The sequence below is a fragment of the Sceloporus occidentalis genome, unplaced genomic scaffold, assembly GCF_023333645.1.
Source record: "Sceloporus occidentalis isolate IW3139 unplaced genomic scaffold, rSceOcc1.0.p SCAF_20, whole genome shotgun sequence".
NCBI lineage: Eukaryota > Metazoa > Chordata > Lepidosauria > Squamata > Phrynosomatidae > Sceloporus > Sceloporus occidentalis.
The window spans coordinates 10013546-10031932 of NW_028317000.1; the positions used below are offsets into that span (position 1 = coordinate 10013546).

General features: G+C 42.9%; 1 protein-coding gene across 2 annotated transcripts in view; it reads right to left on the reverse strand.

Moving 5' to 3' along the window:
• The window catches only part of GON4L (gon-4 like), a 60645-nt gene that overhangs the window by 11958 nt on the left and 30300 nt on the right, over positions 1–18387 (reverse strand). For both annotated transcript variants that reach the window (XM_089483089.1, XM_089483088.1), the window contains 9 exons: positions 15807–16005; positions 14594–14680; positions 11974–12145; positions 10209–10353; positions 9397–9547; positions 5854–5970; positions 3970–5637; positions 2879–3143; positions 134–315 (listed from right to left, as the gene is read on the reverse strand). In XM_089483089.1, coding sequence (XP_089339215.1) covers positions 134–315; positions 2879–3143; positions 3970–5637; positions 5854–5970; positions 9397–9547; positions 10209–10353; positions 11974–12145; positions 14594–14680; positions 15807–16005 — 2986 coding nt within the window. The remainder of the gene's footprint in view (positions 1–133; positions 316–2878; positions 3144–3969; positions 5638–5853; positions 5971–9396; positions 9548–10208; positions 10354–11973; positions 12146–14593; positions 14681–15806; positions 16006–18387) is intronic.

Genomic DNA, 18387 nt, shown 5'->3' on the forward strand with positions numbered 1-18387 from the left:
TCCAGCCTGACATTAATCAAACACTCTCTCCTCAAAACTTAGCCACTGTTCTCTGGTACAGGAACAGGACACTGTGTTCAATTTTAAGACCATGTTGAACACATCTTCCAGCCAAAGGTGAGGGGCTCCTTACCCTACTCAGATAAGCCTGTGCAAAGGCTAAGTCCTTCTGTTCCCGCAAAGGGTCTCGCTCCAAGATGTCTTCATCATAGAGAAGCAGCAGCTTGGAGGTGTCCTTGCTGGCACGAGTCCGGCCCCGCTTGGCTCGAGCTCGGTAAGAATTTCGACTTTTCCCTGGTGCTTTGGCATTTTCGCCTAGAAGAATTCAATCAGAGTAATAAAAAATAGCTGAAAAACATTTTTATTCAGTACAGTGCACCCGTGTTATACACGGGCATACTTTACGCTGACTTGAGCATACGTGCTCAAGCCACGGGGAGCGTGTGGGGTGCAAGGGGCGGCACGTCCCATTCAAATGAATGAGGCGCGCACCCATGGCGCCCCACATGCTCCCGCGCCACTGCACACCAGGGCTTGAGCATAGGCAGAATTCACCTTACGCCGGGGGGGGGGGGGGTCCGAAATGGATCCCCCGCGTAAGGCAAGGGCCCACTGTATAGGAAAACCCTGATGAGGAGACACCTGGACTGGCAGAGTAAGTCCTGAACTTAAAGAGAGAAAACATGGTGTAATGGACGAAGTGTTAAATCACAGAATCATAGAGCTGGAAGAGACTTCAAGGGCCATAAGGTCCAACCCCCTGCCATGCAGGAACACACTATCAAAGCATCCCCAAAAGATGGTCATCCAGCTTCTGTTTAAAGACATCAAAAGAAGGAGACTCCATCATTCTCCAAGGGAGTGTGTTCCACTGTTGAACAGTTCTTACGGTCAGGAAATTCTTCCTGAGGTGGAATCTCTTTTCCTTAGCTTGAATCCATGTCCTGGTTGGATTAGGACACTGGGAGACCTGGGTTCAAATCCCTGCTTGGCAATGGAAACCTACTGGGTGACTTGGGCAAGTCACACTCTTTCAGCCTCATAGGAAGGCAACAACAAACCCGCTTTGAACAAATTCTGCAAGAAAACCCAGTGATAGGGTTGCCATAAGTAAGAAATGACTTGAAGAAATGGCACACAACAACAAATGCTCCAGTGCAGGGATTGGAAAGGCACTGCACACCATCCTCATCGTTCTGTGTGCCCACCATATGCCCCAAACCCAGAAGGGGCCCCTGCTGCTACTTCAGCTTATGGGAAAGGGGACAATTTAGATGAAGCAGCAACAGATGATCATGAGCAAATGATGAAGGACTTACAGCTTGGGGACCCCAAATTCAGATGATGGAAGTAGCTCGTCTTGGGTTTGAGTGGGTAAGGAAAAAAGGATGAACGGAAACAGAGTGTACCCAGTTACAATTTCATCTGAATTGCTTTCCATCTTCTTCCCATCCCCACTGGTAAGAGGCAGGAGCAGCAACCATTCCCAAGTCCTGAAAGCTGCAGCGGGTTGCAGGGAAGGTTTTGATGGAGTGTGGAGGGTTAAAGAATACCTTCTTGTGCTTCATGCAAAAAGAGCCATCTGCATATACAAGCCAAACTTATACACAGATGAGCCACTAACAGAATACCACCCTTAGAATCCCACAGGCAGCATAACTAGTACTGAGGAAGATTCTGTGCATGCAGGATGAGGAAACAGAAAGGCCATACAGGCAAAATCTCTGCCTCTCCAGTAACAGACAAAAGCAGAATAAAACCTGAAGACACCAATGACGGCCTTCAGATTTTATAAGGACAGAACCTATACTGGTAAAAAAATTTAGTATTTCTTTGTTTTTTACTTCAAGGCTTACTTAAGTCCAGATAAAAGTGCATCCTGAAACTGATCCTGGGAGCTGATCTTGCTGTTTATTTATTGCTGTTAATGACAACTGTACCATCTCTCACCTTCTTTTCAAGGTTCTCCCTGTTCATCTTAACTGCCACCATGCCTAGCCCCAGAGGTAGATGAAAGCCACCCCCTACAGTCCAATTGCCAAGGCCTAGGCCTCAGAGGGAGAAAAGAAGCGGCAGCACCGTCTGGACATGATCCCTTTACCCACTGCCATTCCCTTCTCCTTTTGTGTCATGTCTTTCTAGATTGTAAGCCTAAAAGCAGGAAACTGTCATTTAACAATCGTAAGCCGCTCTGAGAACCTTTGTGGCTTGAAGAGCAGGGAATAAATAGTCTAGATGGTCTGAACAGTCTAAATAGGCTATTAATTATACACGAGTATAAGTCTAGAAATTTTAGGCAAAAAAATTGACTCCAAAAACCTGAGTCAACTTATCCACAGGTCAATGTAAATACTGTACTTGAACTCTTATTTTAAAAGGAACCAACCCTTGGTAAAAGACAAGAGCGTAATCTGTTCTGGAAACACTGACCCCCTCCCCCCACTCTCTCATTCATCCAGCCTTTAGTGGGAACACAAACAATTATGCCTGCTGAACTTTTGGAAGTTCTTTGGTATTGTTTTCCATTGCTTTTCTCCTGGAAACTTTGCTGTGTTACATGCCCCAAAGTTTTAACCTTGACCTGTCCATGGGTCATATCAAAATCCATACTTTCGGTTCCAAAACCTGCCCTTGGCGTATACCTGAGGTCGACTTATAGTTGAGTATATACAGCATTTTATTCCCTATTTAGCAAGGAAATCATAGACCCCTGAAGTGTAGAGCTGGAAGAGACCCCAAGGGCCATCCAGTCCAACCCCTGCCATGCAGGAACTCTCAATCAAAGTACTCCCAACAGATATGTGACTGCAGGCAGTTGAAATCATGCCTCCCAACTCTCTGGAGACACAACCTACTCCCCGGCCTCCAACAACCTCACCTGATGGGGTGCTACTTGGCTCCACTTCTGGGGCAGAGCATGTCAAGGTGAGAGACAATGCAGGGCTGTCTCCAGGATCTGTTACTTCATCGGTTATTTCATCCTCTTTTTGCAGATTCTCCAGGTTCTCCCCTTCCCCTTCCTCCTCCTCCTCCTCCTCTTCCTCTGGCTCAGAGTTCTCCTCCTGGGAATTCTCCTCCTCCGAGTCCCCCTCTTGGCTCAGGCGCCTCTCAGATGCAAGCCACGTCAGCTTCTCCATTGTTTCCTTTAATCCACAAGAAAACAGCATCAGAAAAAATATTCTGGCTCCATCTGACCAAGCCATTCTACCATCCTGTTTCTCACAGTTGAATAAAACGTGAGTGAGTGCTCTTGCCCAAATAGCAGATGCCCTAATTCAATGGTGAGAATTGTGTGGCCCACAAAAGACCCCTTGGGACCCCCCCACCCACCCACTGAAATCTCCCCAAGCCCCCAAGCAAAAATTTTGCCTGGACAAAAACATGATAAAATATGCTGCTTCCCGGGCTGGGAGGTGGACTCCCACCTTGTTGAAAGAGCAATCACTTCTCCCAAATACCCAAAAAGGTGGCCAAAAGTGATGGAATGTCACTTCCATTTGCCAGACTGTGGCCCTCCAAAAGGACTGAAAACAGGCACCTTCTGGGGCATGCACAACCTTGCCCTTATGCCCACGAACAAGGCAGGAACTCAACAGCATCCTCCCCAGCCCTTTCCCCCCACCAAGAACCAGAATCACTTTAAGCCTGTGCTTCCCAACCTGGGCTCCATAGAGCCCTTAGGGCTCCAAGTGCACTTCCCAGGTGCTCCGCAGCTGCTCCAGAAAAATAAAAGAAATAAAAATTGAACAAAATTAAAGGATAAGAAACAAAAAGTAACTACTCCTAAACACCATTAACTTATGACATAGGGTAGGCCTCTTAAGGACTCAGTCAGAGAAATTGATTCTAAAAAGGGCTCCACAAGTTTAAAAAGTTGAGAGCCCCTGCTTCAAGCTGTCTTGTAGCTTTCTAACCATCCTTTTCTCTGCAGAGCTGCTCCTCATGCCTTCCTGTCACATAAAATGTTACCTGAAGCTCTGGCACGGAAAGCACCGATTCCTCCGAAGCAGATGACATTTCCTCATCTTCCTCATCTTGAATGTAATCATCAAAGTCTTCCTCTTCCTCTTCCTCCGGTCCGTCTTTCTCGGCTGCTGTCTCCTGGCTGACTGGCAACCCCATGGCACAGGCCCCTGCACTGGACTCATCTTCTGGCTTTGTCTGGGAGCCCCTAAAGTCAGACTCACTGGCTGTGGAATTGCAGGTAACTTTGGGAGATACCATGCTTTGTTTGCTTGCAGTTCCTGTCCCTTGCAGGAGTGGCTCATGTGCCCCCAGGCCTCCCTTCCCATTCTCACAAGAGCTCTGCTTGCTCGGATTTTTCTTTGGCTCATTTGCACACTCAAGAGGAGGCTCTATGTCCAATTCCTGCCCAAGATCCAGTACCAGTTCTTCTTTGGGTGGAAGGCCCAAAGAGCTTGGCATCTCTGGAATGGGGGTAGCTTCCTGAGGAGCATCACTGGATTCTTCTTCAAATTCAGCCTTCTCATTCTCTGCTGCATTTGCCAAAGGTGAGAAAGGTGTGGCTGGCAGCTCAGACGGACTCTCTTCTGTCCTCTCTGCACAGGCCCGGATGGAGACTTCTAGTTGTACACTCGGGTTGGGATCAGAGGACCAGAGCCCACTGTCCTTTTCAGCAGACACTGCTGTGCATGAGGACAGCTCCTGCAGCTCTGTTTTGGCTTCTGCCAGAATGGGACCTGCAGGTGGACTCCTGGCTGCTCTCACAACCATGGAAGCAGGAGGGGCAGAAGAGCTGGAAGAGACCATCAAAGAAGGAGCAGGAGGGGCTGCCAGTGGCTGACTCAGTGGACATGGGAAAGGGGCAGGGTTCACCAGGAGAGTGGTGATGGGAATGGGTTGGGGCGGTCTTCCTGTTGGGGTTGCAGTCAAAGGCTGCAACATATTACAACTGTTGGCAATACCAACCACTTTCACAGCCCCAGTCGGGACAGTGAAGATGACTGGAGTTGACTGGAGCAAAGGGGCAGCCTTGAGCAAGGGGGTAGCTCGGGGGAGCTTCTTTTTTTGGCATCCCCTGGGAGCTCCTGGTTTCCGTATTCTTGATGCTGGGAGTGTTGGAAGTATCATCTTAGGCTGAAACGCTATTGGCAGAGTGGAGATCAAATTCTGGGGCACAGTGGGAGCCAAGCAGGCCCTGGGGTCTGGATGCTGAGCGGAAAACATGCCTCGGAGCTCAAAGCTAGCACTGTTCCCTATGGCAGGCTGTAAGTTTATGTGCTGGACTCCTGGCAAAGGCTGCATGACTGGTGCAGGTTGGATCAAGCGTGGAACACGGCTGGCCCCTTTGCTGGGCGAGGTTTGTGGCTGAGGATGTTTGGCAGCCATTTTGAAAAAGCTGTTGGTGCTGGTGGGAGGGAAGCAAAGGCCAGGCCGGACGGGTAGGGGCTTGGCAGTAGAAGGTCGTTGGCGTCTCCAGGCCTTCCGACAAAATCGGCTGTTCAGAGGCCTGAGGATCAACTGCAAACCCTCAGGCATGCTCAGGGGATATTTGTCACCATGCCCTGGTTCTGCAGGCTCTCTTCCTGCCTTGACAGGTTCACATTCTGGGGTGGCACACCTGGACACCTTCCCCGCAATTTTCTCCAGCTCCTCTTGGATGGATGGCAAGCTGGCCTGGACATGAGGGAAAAGAAGCAAAAGACAGGATATGGGGAGATTCACATATCAACATCAAACAGAGGCGGGATATAAATTTAAAAAAATATTATTATTATTACTCTACTCAGAGGTGCTGGGGACCATCTGCATTGCAAAATAGGTACGGGGGCCATCTACATTACAGGTACTCTACCAGATGAGCTAAAGCTCCTTCTACAAGATGGAAAATACCTTCAACCAGAAGGGCAAGCGATGTTCTTCATATTCTATGGGGGGCTTCCAATCACTAGGCTGGACCTCCTCACAGAGCCTGGAGAAGACAGGCAATTGCTTTGTCGTCTTATAATACTGAAAGTCAAGCAAAGAGAACATGGTCATGGATGTTTCTGAGATCCTCTGGTAATTTTGCCTTTTGGCTCAGCTCTTACATTAAGATTCTGCTCTTCAAACCTAGGTCAATGCTCAGGCTACTCCAGAAGCTTAAAATAAGAGAAAGAAATAATCAGGCAGTCTGTACATGTCCAATATTGCTCTAGAAAAGATATTCACTATGATAACTGCAAGACTGGGGCAACATGTGGCCAACGTCATTTCTGCAGCCCCTTGGTGCCCTTCACATTTCCCAGATATTTTTCTCACTCAAATAGCCCCCCCCCCCCCACAACCATTCCTGGAGGCATCCAGGAATGACTCTTTTTTCATGGGGGGAGTGACTGTAGATTCCTCTCGACTCTCCAATATCCCTGAAATTCTAAAATCAAACCTGGAAGTGAGCATCTGATCATTCAGATTTTGGTTTTAGTACATTAGTATATAATTTTAATAATTTTATATATTATAGTGTTGTATTATATTGTTTTGTTCTTGATTATATATGTCTGATGTTCTGCCTTTTGGTTAAAAGGGTATTATAAACAAACATTATTATCCCTGATGTGCTTGCATTTTTGCTCTTTTTGGCCATTTCCAGACCAGGCACAGCCTTTAGTGGATGCCAGAAGCAAACATTTGGCCCCCAGGACCACCAATCTATGCTGTGAGACTTCTCTTTTTAATTAAGGTCCTTTCAGTGTCATAGCTGAGTTTCATTTTTGGGGAGAAAGGCAGGACAAAAAACATAAAAATAAAATACATAATCAATCAATAATTGTAACTGAGTTTACTGCAATAAAATGTGTGTCCTGATTTCCAATAACCCAAAGTTACTGATAAAATTAATACAATGTAACCAAAATAATACAGCTGCAATTTTTAAAAACCCCAGCAAAAACATTGCTACCATTACGCAATTAAGTTGGATGCAACTAACAATCATGGGCAACTCATTCTAAATCACTTCCCTCACTTCTTGAACCATTCTATAGCAAGGATGAGTCCAGATTCCGTTTCTGGGAAGTTCCAAGGTGTGTGAATGGGAGACACAAAGACGAAAGGGGAGTGACCAAAAATGCCAGTATAGTAAAGTTTAAAGCATTTGCTGCTAACCAAGCCTTAGAAGCAGTGCTTCAGTTTTTAGAGGAGGGGGGAAAAGATGGGGGGAAAACAGATGCTAGTATCATGGGAAGGGAAGAGTGCCACCTGGGAACCCTCAGAAGCCACATTGGGATCTCATGAGGGCCAGAGAATCCTCAGCCCTGTTCAAGAGAGACTGGAAAGAGCATCAAGGTGAGGAAAGAGCAGCTTGACTCTCCCAGGCTTAGTGGTTGTCCTAAGCACACATCTACATGCGCCAGAATCTCACCTCTGTCTCCTTATTCTCAATTCAGGTACTTCTGAGTGAAGGCATTCTTGCTTGCCCCAAATGTAGTCCAGGCTATATTATTCAGGAAGTGCACATACTGTATATACTTGACTGCAAGACAACCTCATGTATAAGTCAAGGACAGATTATGAGGCCAAAATTAAGGATTTTGATATAACTTATGGATACGCTGATGGTAAATGTAGGGGGCAAATAACAAAGGATCAAAAGGCCAAAGAACTTACAAAATTCCAGCAGGCATAAGTGTTTGTGCTCATGCTAAAGGTGGATGGGTGAGTGAATGGGGGGTGCTTTCAGGACACATTATACTCTTGCCTTTCATCAGGGAATGGTTCCATTTTTCATATATGAGTTAAAGTATAGGACTTACATTGACCCATGGATAAGTCAACTCAGGTTTGGGGGGGCAACTATTCTACAAAAATATTAGACTTATGCATGAATATATACAGCAGTTAGCTTGCAGAGTGTAATAAGAAGAACTGGCATTCTATTCATGACACATACAGGCCTATGTCCACGTTATGCATGCATATGTCTCATTTTGGCCATTATGTAGGTTCGTAACTTCTTTCAACCTCCACAAGAGCCAAAGCCTAGACCACAGGGTCTCATTGGCCCCACAGCCATTCAGTGGCTGCCAGAGAAAGGGCGGGGGGAAGGATTGGAAAAGTGTCTGGTTATGCCTCTGGGTCCAGATGCAGAACAATTACATTCTCCTCTGAGACCACTGGAGGATCCCAGCAGCAGGGATGGATTAAGTGCCACCTGTAGTCTGCATCCAGCCCCATGGCTGGTTTTCTTGGTCCTCAAGGGTAAAAACAAAACTACAATATTAAAAAAAAATCTGTCCCCCAATACCATCTAGTGCAGTGATTTCCAAACTCTGGCCTTCCAGATGTTTTAGGACTTCAGCTCCCAGAATCTCACATTACTGGCCTAGATGCCTGAAGTTTCTGGGAACTGAAGTTCAAAACACCTGAAGGATCAGAGTTTGGGAATCACTACACTAGAGGGTATTGGGGGATATTTTTGCACTGTCCCATGTCAAATTAAGGACATGAATTCTGCTCACTTTCTATTGTTAAAAAGGGCCTCTACCAAAATGGCACTAGAAGACCTAAAAACACAGTGCTTGAGGCAATTTATTTTCCTGGAGGGGTGCACCCCTCCAAGCTCTATGGGTTAAAGTGACCCCCTAGCCTTCTATAGATCACCATCCTTGGCTTTCTACCAGCAACTGAATGGGTGTGTACCCACTGAGCAGTCTATAGGAGGGGCTGCAGCAATAGAACTGTGATGCTGAGGGTTTAAGTGGGGAGATGTATTATAGTTCTTTTCAGAAAACTATTATGCTACACTATGCCATATATGATATCAGACACAACCATCTTATTAAGATTGAAGTAGGCAGAAAAAATAAAGGGGGGGGTTAAAAATAACCTTTCAAGATTATGACTATAATTCTGTAGAAGATATGAAATGAAACTTATAATAGAAACATTTAATTAAACACTTCAACAGAAGGTTAGATAATTCATATAAAAATCAAGGAAAAGAGGGACAACAATGGTTATCTAGCCTCAATTTGAAAGGATTAGGAACTTGCTTTGTTATTTGTTAAGTGTTGGGTTATTATAATTTTGTGTTATCCTACCAGTATTTATGTATTTAAATTCAACCAACTAAAATCAATACTTAGCTTATTACTATTAGTAGTAGTAGTGGTAGTATTGCTCGTATAATTACTATTATTATTATCATCATCATCATCATCCGTTAGACTTTATTAATTTAATAACTGTATGTATAGAGATGTTTATATATGATTGATATGATAGGTTTACATGTGATTAATGTTACAAAATGTACATATATGATTGATACAATTACACTTGCATGGGAAAGAAATAAAAGTATAAATAATTTTTTGAAAAAGTTAATTAGGCAGGGAATTGTTCTGGTGATCTGTATCCTTCTTTAGAAAGAAGCCACTGGAAAATCAGACTTACTTTGAGGATGTTGTCAGGAACTCGGTTCATGTTGAGATTCTTGATCCGCACTGTCAACTGGTGGGCTGTCTTGGTTGTCAGGAGGTACTTGCTTATTAGAGGCTTTGGGAATTCTGTCCCTTCAAAATGCTTCAGTCCTAGAGCTAACAAGCTGCAAAAAAGAAGCAAAACCCATCTGACATTTATGCATTTTTTTAGTTAAGTAGTTACATTTATAGTCTGCCTTTCCTCCAAAGAACTCAAGGTGGTCTTTATGAGTCTCCACTTTATTCCCACAACAACCCTGCAAAGCAGGTGAGACTAAGATAGAAGAAAACACCCAGCTTTATTCAGTGAGTTTCAAGGCTCAACTGGAATTTCAACCTGAATCTCCTAAATCCCAGTGCATTCTTCTAACCACTCCACCACATTAGCTCTCTAGCTCAGCAGGGACTGGAGCCAAAAGAGAGAGCTCATCCTGAACTCACACTGGATGTGGGCCTGCCTTGGAGATTGAGCAAATCTCAACTATCAAAAGTCAGACTGCAAACCATGGTTTCATCCTGATTTCCAATCCTGATTTCCAAGTTGCCCTGCAAACCAGACTTTGCTCCCTTGAAAGGAACTGGTAAACTATGATTTGCCTCAAACCAGAAGTACACTACATGCAAGAGAAAGCAGCACATGAATCTCATTTTCAAATTTGGTGTTGTGCCTAACACATCCTTTACTGACAACACTCACAGTGGAAATAGGACGTATTCTACTCCCTAGAAGGCCTTACTTTTCTCCAAGCCATCCCAGACTCTGTGCGCACAGTCCTGAGCACCTACTTGTCTTCTCCTTTTGTGAAGACGATCTTGTCCCGGGGTGTTTTTGCTTTTAAGGAGCAGGTAGGCAGCAACTCTGGATACATGAAGACTCTCCTCGTGGCCAAGATCCATGCAATTTGCTTTGGCAGACAAGCAAAGTCACTCACTGCAAGAAAGAGCCACAGGAGCAGGAGAGCACAGCAGTGAAGAGCATGATCCTAACTGAAGGGGTAAAGTTTGCAGAAGTCAAGACAATTTGGCTCTGGGAACTAATTAGTGAAAGAAAATTACTGCCTTAAGTCTTCCAGGCATGCTTTGTTAGATTTCCTGTTATTAATCTAGTGTGTGTTTGTTAATCTACTCATTAAATTTATGTTAGGCTTAGACTTGACAAGCCTTAGGCTTGGTAGGAAGAGTGGGATATTAATCTTTCAAGAAATCAGTCCACAGCTTGTTCAAGGCAATTGGCTTACACGTTTCTTTCAAGAAAAAAGTGTTCACTATTATTAATACTGCTATTATTGGAATTATAATAGTTTCATTTGATGATGCTGATGATATGCATTTGCGCCACTTGTTAAATATAATTTATTTTTATCCCCAGTGAAGGGCTTCACAAAGCATCTTATAACAAAAAATGTAATGTAAATGTACCAGGCATGGGCAGAGATGTGTCCGAACTGCACATAAATTCAGGGGGTTGGCTGAGCAACAGAGATAGCTCCACAGCCAAAGCAATCTATATTTGACAGGCTCTTCAGGCCCCTAGCAGATTATACATTGGGAATCATACAATAATAGAGTTGGAAGAGACCACAAGGGCCATCCAGGCCAACCCCCTGCCATGCAGGAAATCCAAATCAAAGCATCCCCAACAGATGGCCATCCAGCCTCTGTTTAAAGACCTCCAAGGAGGGAGATTCCACTACACTCCAAGGGAGTGTGTTCCACTGTTGGACAGCCCTTACTATCAAGAAACTCTTGCTAATGTTGAGGTGGAATCTCTTTTGCTGTAGCTTGCTTCCACTGTTCCGGGTCCTAGTCTCTGGAGCAGCAGAAAATAGAGTAGCTCCTTGTAATACAGTTATGATGGGATGATTAATCCACCTTCATACTTACATATAGAACCATCCCATCACCATCACTATTAAAGACCATATGTCTGCTATAATATCATCATCACCCTCCATCTTCTATGCTACTGCTTAACTGGTGCAGTAAGAAGAGCCAAGAACCAATTGCGGGCCTTTAACTGTCCTCATCTAGTCATCATTTTCCTTTCTAGTAATTAGTACCACAACTCCCCCATTCATCCCCAGATTTAGAGGGCCCCCATATAATCCTATGGAAAAATGCAAGGAGGGAATCTGTTTTAGCAGCAACATTCTTTATGATGATGGAAAGTCACTCCTGGATGCAACTTGTTGAAATTAACAATATACAACAGAGACAATATGAAAAAAATATTGACACAATAAAATCAAACACCAAAAAGAGACAATGTAGCGTTCTACAGCCCAGAGTCCTCCAGATGTGACAGCTCCAATAATCCTCAGCCCACAGCCACTGACCATGCACTGTGGGTGATGGGACTTGCAGTTTACCACCTCTGAAGACAAATGAGTTGAAGAAGGCTGATCTACAGTTAAAGCATAAATGCCCAAATAAAAATGCATTTGGGTGTGAAGGGAAGAAGAGACAGTCAAAGTTATGATTTATGAAATCAGGATGGAAATGTACTGAAGAAATAAGTATATATAAACAAAGATAGGCAGACGTTACCAACCATTCTTCTTTATGGCTTTGCGGGGACTCCATTCAATTTTGATGTCAGAATGGAAGTCTGCAACAAGCTGCAGGGCTTCCTTCAAGTTGCACGGCTGGAAGGCAGTTTGGAATTTGTGACCCAGAGGCTGAGAGAGGAGTATGGAGCTCTGAGCAAATGTATCCAGTTCTGTCTACAGATTAAGAGAGAGAGAAAGAGAGAGAGAGAGAAAGTACATACTCACAGGCCACAAGGTAGTTTTGGCTTCTCAACCCAACTCCCAACTCTAGACCAAACTGAGGCAGGTGAGCTGAGTTCCCAGTGAGGGATTCGTGTTTTTTATGATAATACAATACCAGCTCATGGCTGAAAGTCTTTGCAAAACATACATAATAAAAATACCACTGATGAACAGATGAACAAGGACAGAATCCTGTCGCACCCCACTAGTCACTTCTCTCCAGGATGAGGAGGAGCCATTTGGGTTTGGTCAGTTAACCAATTACAAATTCACCTAACAGTAGTATTGGCAAGCCCACATTTTCCTAGCTGTTTTGCAAGGATATCCCAGGGGAACTTCTCAAAGGCCTTACTGAAATCAAGATACAGTCGACCCTTCTTATACACGGATTTTTTATACACGGACTCAAGCATCCACGGTTTGAAAATATTTTTTAAAAGTATAAATTTAAAATATCAAACCTTGATTTTCCATTTTTTATAAGGGACACCATTTTGCTATATTTAATGGGACTTGAGCATCCACAAATTTTGTTATACACGGGGGATCTTGGAACCAAACCCCAGCGTATAACAAGAGTCCATTGTACACTACATTCCCTTCATTTACCAAGCCTGCAACTCTATTTAAAAAGAGAGAGAGAGATCAGATTAGTCTAGCATGACTTGTTTTTGAGAAACCAATGCTGATTTTTAGTAATCACAGCATTACTTCTAAGTGTTCACAGACTGTTAGCATTTTGCCATCTTCTCCATGCAGAGCCCTACCATTTCCTTTGTTTGACATCTTCTTTGGTGATTTCTCCTTTTTCTGTTTCTTGTACATGTCCCTTTTTTAGCTCAGTTGAAAGATCTTTAGACATCTATCCTGATTTCTTTAGACACTTCTTGTTTTTACTCCTTACTGGAACTGTTTGAAGTTGTCCTTTCATTATTCACTTTTAACAACCTCCCATTCCTCAAGAATCCTTTCTATATTCATATTCCTAACTACAGGATAACCACCAATATTTTCACAAGTTTACTGAAATCAGCTTTCTTAGAGTTTAGAATGCATGTCTGACTATACTTGGCTTCCTCTTTCCACTGTATAACAAACTGTAGGAGAACATGGTGAGACTCACATAAGGATCCTGCCACTTCCACCCAATTAACCTTGGTCTGAAACAGACAGGCCAAAATAAGCAACTTTGGACCACTCCAAGGGGATGGCATTCAGATGATGCACACCCCCAAAGCCAGTTCGAGACCCCCAAAGGCAGCCTGAAGGTGCCAGAAAAAGGAGCGGATTTAATCTGCTCCTGGCAGTGGCCCGTTTGGGACCACAGTGGCAGCCCACTTTGAGAGCAGGCCATGTGGTTACCGCAGCCCCAGCCTAATCGCAGCTGGAGCAGCCAGAGGCCACACCTTGCCACCCATCTGCTTCAGGCCCTTGAGTATGTCTATCACATGCAGGCCCAGCTCCATCGGGCCTGGCCTAGATTATGAAGCAGAGCCTTCCCTCCAGGCCATCTGAAATGGTCCAGGCCTCAGAGGGAGAGAAGAACTGCTGGATATGATCCATTTTCCCATCACCATTCCCTTCTCCTTTTCTGTCATGTTTTTTTAGATTGTAAGCCTGAGGGCAGGAAACCATCTAATTAAAAATAATAATTGTAAGTCATTCTGAGAGTCTTTAGGGTAGAAGGGTGGGATATAAATACTGTAAATAAATAAAATAAATCACGGCTTGAGTTTAAAGAGCTCTTTTTTCCTCAGAGCTGTGTTGTGTTATATTGTCAGGATGTTCTCCCAGTGTTCAGGTGGAATCTCCTTTTCTGTAGCTTGCATCCACTGTTTCGTGTCCTAGTCTCTGGAGCAGCAGGAAACAAGCTTCCTCCATCCTCAATGTACATCCCTTCAAATATTTAAATAGGGCTATCATATCACATCTTAACCTTCTCTTCTCCAGGCTAAACATATCCAGCTCCCTAAGTCGCTCCTCATAGGACATGGTTTCCAGACCCTTCACCACTGTGGCTACCCTCACCATTTTGGTCTCATCCTGTGGGGTGCAACATTCCATTCATCATGGGGACCACAGTGAGCAGCAGCTATCACAAAGAACTCCTTCAGTCAGCTGAGGGATATGAACTAACTTCCTTTGCCTTTGCTATATCTGCATGTAAACAATTGTTTTGTTGCATCTGCAGATATGTTTCATTTTGACAGACCCTCAAGTCTGAGTTAGACTGGGAACTGAATGGATCAGAACCCTCAAATGCCCTCCATCCATGCAATACTCAATAGCATCCTGACTCACCATTCTAACACTCATTTTCCCAGCCACTCTGTAAAGCAAAAGGATAGTCCCAGTTTTTGTGACCAAAGGCCCGAGTGAGACAATGAAGGGCAATCTTACCAAGAAGAGGCGGGTGGTGTTGGCCTCTGAGTGCAGGCTTGGATTGGCACTGCTAAGAAGGTGGATCTGCATCAGGAGCTGTACATGCTGTAAGGTGAGAGAGAGAATTAAGCTGTTGTCTTTCAAGAATTAATTTTCTCTAAAGCCTACGGATTATACAAAATTGGGAGTGAGGAAAATGCTACCTACAGGCCACATCTGGTGCCCCAGATTGTGTTTCATGGCCCACAAAGCAGCTTCAAAATCACATGAGTTGGAAAGTACCACAAGAGCCTAACAATCCCACTCCTCCCAAAACATTTTTGAGGAAAAATCTGGCTGATTCAGCCGAAATACACCACAAAATATGGGGTTTGCCCTCCAAAAACCCTAAAACAATCTGATTCCTGGAAGTGAAAGTCACAAGACATATTTTCCAATTAAGCTGGAAGCTATCATACAACCTAGTCAATGGTTCCCTGCCAATTGCTGACTCCTGCAGCTGCCCTCCATTGTGCTAGGTGTTATTATGGGAGTTAGCATCCAAAAAAGGTTAGCATTCAAAAATCTTTCCCAAGCTGTTTATTCACCTTCCTGAGCACCCAGAAGCCAGAATATTGTAACACAGTCTACATGGGTCTGCCTTTGGACACTTCAACAGGACTACAATGGTGTGGCCAGGCTGTTGGCTGGGGCTGATTTCAGGAATCATAACTATCCCCTATTGAAACAGCTCCAGTGGCAACTGGTCTGTTTTTAGGCAGAATTTACAGTTCTTATTTAAAGCCCTGCTTGTAAATGCTATAATGCTTGGGTCCAGATTATCTAAAAGACAACATCTCCCTATCAAAATATGAAGGTCTTCTGAGAGGGGCTTTGTCTTCACAGGTACATTTGGTGAAGATACGGGATCATTAGTGGCCATTTGTTAATGGCTGCTCCCACACTACAGAACTCCTTTTCTACGGATGTCTGGGTAGAGCCCTCTCTTCCCTCTTTTTAATCACATGGCAACATAGTGTTTGAAAGTGGTGTGCGATATTTTTACCTCGTATGTTTTCAATTACATTCTAAATATATTTTAAACTGTTTTTAACTATGTGCTTCATTTGTTTGTTAACCTTTGTCAATGAGACTGAGAGAAAGCCAAATTGAGAGAAAGAGTAGAAAGGGAGAATGCAAAGGGGGGGATGAGAAACAGGATACATCTCAAACATTGCCGTTCCCTAGGTACCTGCTGCATTTGTTGCTGGAGTCTCTTCCTCTGCCCTGCATCCAATGTCAAAGCCTGCACAGGCTTCTCATTGCGCAACTTGGACCTTTCCAACTCCTGGGGCACCTTGGCAGCTGACTTCTTCATGCGCAGTTGTTCAAGCTGCTCCTTCACTGTCCGGTGCTGTTCATTCAGCAAGTTAGCCAAGGGCTCTTCGAATCTGTATGCGAGAATAAGAGGCTGCTTATACTGTGGCCTACAGTTCCACTCTCTAACCCAAACAATGAGGCTGCCTGTTCTGCTTGTGAATGCTACTCCAAATGAGCCACAACATTCAAATCCAGGGGATGGTCTTCTACTCCCAGATCTAGCCAGTCTTGGGTTTGCTTGCTTTTAAGCATTCAAAGTTTCCTTTTGAAGTCAAACCAGATATCCAGAAAAGAAACAAAGCAGACACAGCACTGTAGCCTTGTAAAGTAGGCAGGCCCTATTATGTCCAACGTGGGCTATGGCACAACCTCATAAAACATGGGTGAAAAAAAGAAACTTCCCACATACTCTCCAGCTGTATTCTTATTAAATAATCCTACTCCCCTTTCTTAACCATGTTTATCTTTATAAAGTCTAAATATATTATAGATACAGAACATATTAGTATATAGTCTAAATCTAAATATGTTATATTTACTACATTCCATATATTCTAATTGTATCACAGTAAAAAGAGTCAAAGAAAAATAATAATAATTAAATCTAACATAGAACCTCATTTTCTAGCTCTTGAACCCTAACACACATTTCTCCTTTTGTATGTTTTAAAAATCTATTAATGGTTTCCATATTTTCAAATACACTTCTATAGGTTTCCCCCTTAATAGTTTATTTATCAGACTGTGCTAATTCCATCACTCTTTCCAACCATTCTATACTTGTTGGAATTTTATTACTTTTTTTCCTCCTTCTTTTCTTTTCTCTCCCCTCTTTCTTTTCTCCCTGCTAGTGGGGGGGGGGGGGAGGGAAAGGGAGTAGGGCAGGGAGGGTAAAGAGGGGTTTTCCTGGGGGTTTTTTCCTTTCCTTTTTTCCTTTCCTTTCTTTCTCTCTTTTTTCTCTCTTAGTTTTTCCTAGCCTTTCTACTTCTTCTTCTTCTTCAATTTGGATATGTATAATGTTTATATGTGTTTTTATCAACATTGAATAAAAATTATTTTATTAATAAACAAAATGTGGAAAAAATGCAAACAGGTAAAAGATTGTATGGTTAAATAGACTGAAAACGTGGGATACAACATTGAGGTGGGGTATTGGGAGAAAATATGGACAATTGGTTTGAAAGAGTTTCCATCCTACAATATGAGACAAAATGTTTATAGTTTGATGTACCATTGGTGTACGATGCCAAGAAGATTGTCTTAAGATGTAAAAAGGTCTTAATAATAAATGTCAGAAATGTGGTTCAGATGAAGGTACTTTTTACTACACTTGATGGACCTGTGATAAAGCAAAAAGTTATTGGAGACAAATACAAAAATTAATGCAAAATATATTCAATTATAAAACTGAGTTAAGGCCAGAGATTTTTTTTTTTTTTTGGGGGGGGGGGGGTTATATCAAAGCAGAAATTTAAAGGTATAAATTATAAAATGAAGCATTATATGATTATATTAGCATGTTGTATTTTCAGAGCTGGAAAAGGACTTCTTCCCTACAGAAGAATGGACCGTTAAAGTTTCTGAACTGGCCGAAATGGACAAATTAGCAATGTTGATTAAAGAAAAATTGTTGGATAATATTTTAAAGGAATAGGAATTGTTTTTGTTTTATCTGATAAAGAAGGAAATATTATTGTTGCAGAACTAGAGACTTACAGAAATTTTGTTTGTTTTTTAGGTCATTGTGTGGCTATTATTTGCTATTTGTCATTTTTAATACAGTATGTTGCCTGTTTTACTGAACACTTTCCTGTATTGTTATGTATTATTTATATGTATTATGGTATTATTTCTTAGATTGTACATCATGGGCAGGTTTACTCTTATCTATTTTATTGTTTGTATGTACAGCGCTGTGCAAATCTACAGTGTTATATAAATAATAATAATAATAATAATAATAATAATAATAATAATAATAGAAGCCAAATAAAAATAAGTTAGCATTGCCGAGAAAATATATATATTGAGCCTTAATATTCTTAGGTTTTGGAAGTGGAAAGACAAGTATAATTTGTGTTAGTTGTTTATTGTTAACTGCTACATTTTTACATAGGGGGAATATGTTGGGGGGGTGGGGATATTTAGTTTAGTGTATGGTTAGGTCCGCAGATCAATGTGGGGCTATGTTTTTAAATGTCATGTGTGTTCTGGACAAAGCTCTGATGTAAATAGAATATAGAAAAGCTGGCCCATGTCACTCCAGACAATCTAGGGATGAACCTGGGACCTTATGGATACAAAGCCTATGCCCCTGCAATCCTTCCTCTAAATTTCTTCTGAACAGAAGTGAGGAAAGTGCAGTACCGGAGCTGTGTAGCCCATGATTCCTCCAAACTGCTAGGACTGCTCTTTTTCTGCCCTTCCCTGATAGTGACTTGCCGCTTAAAGAA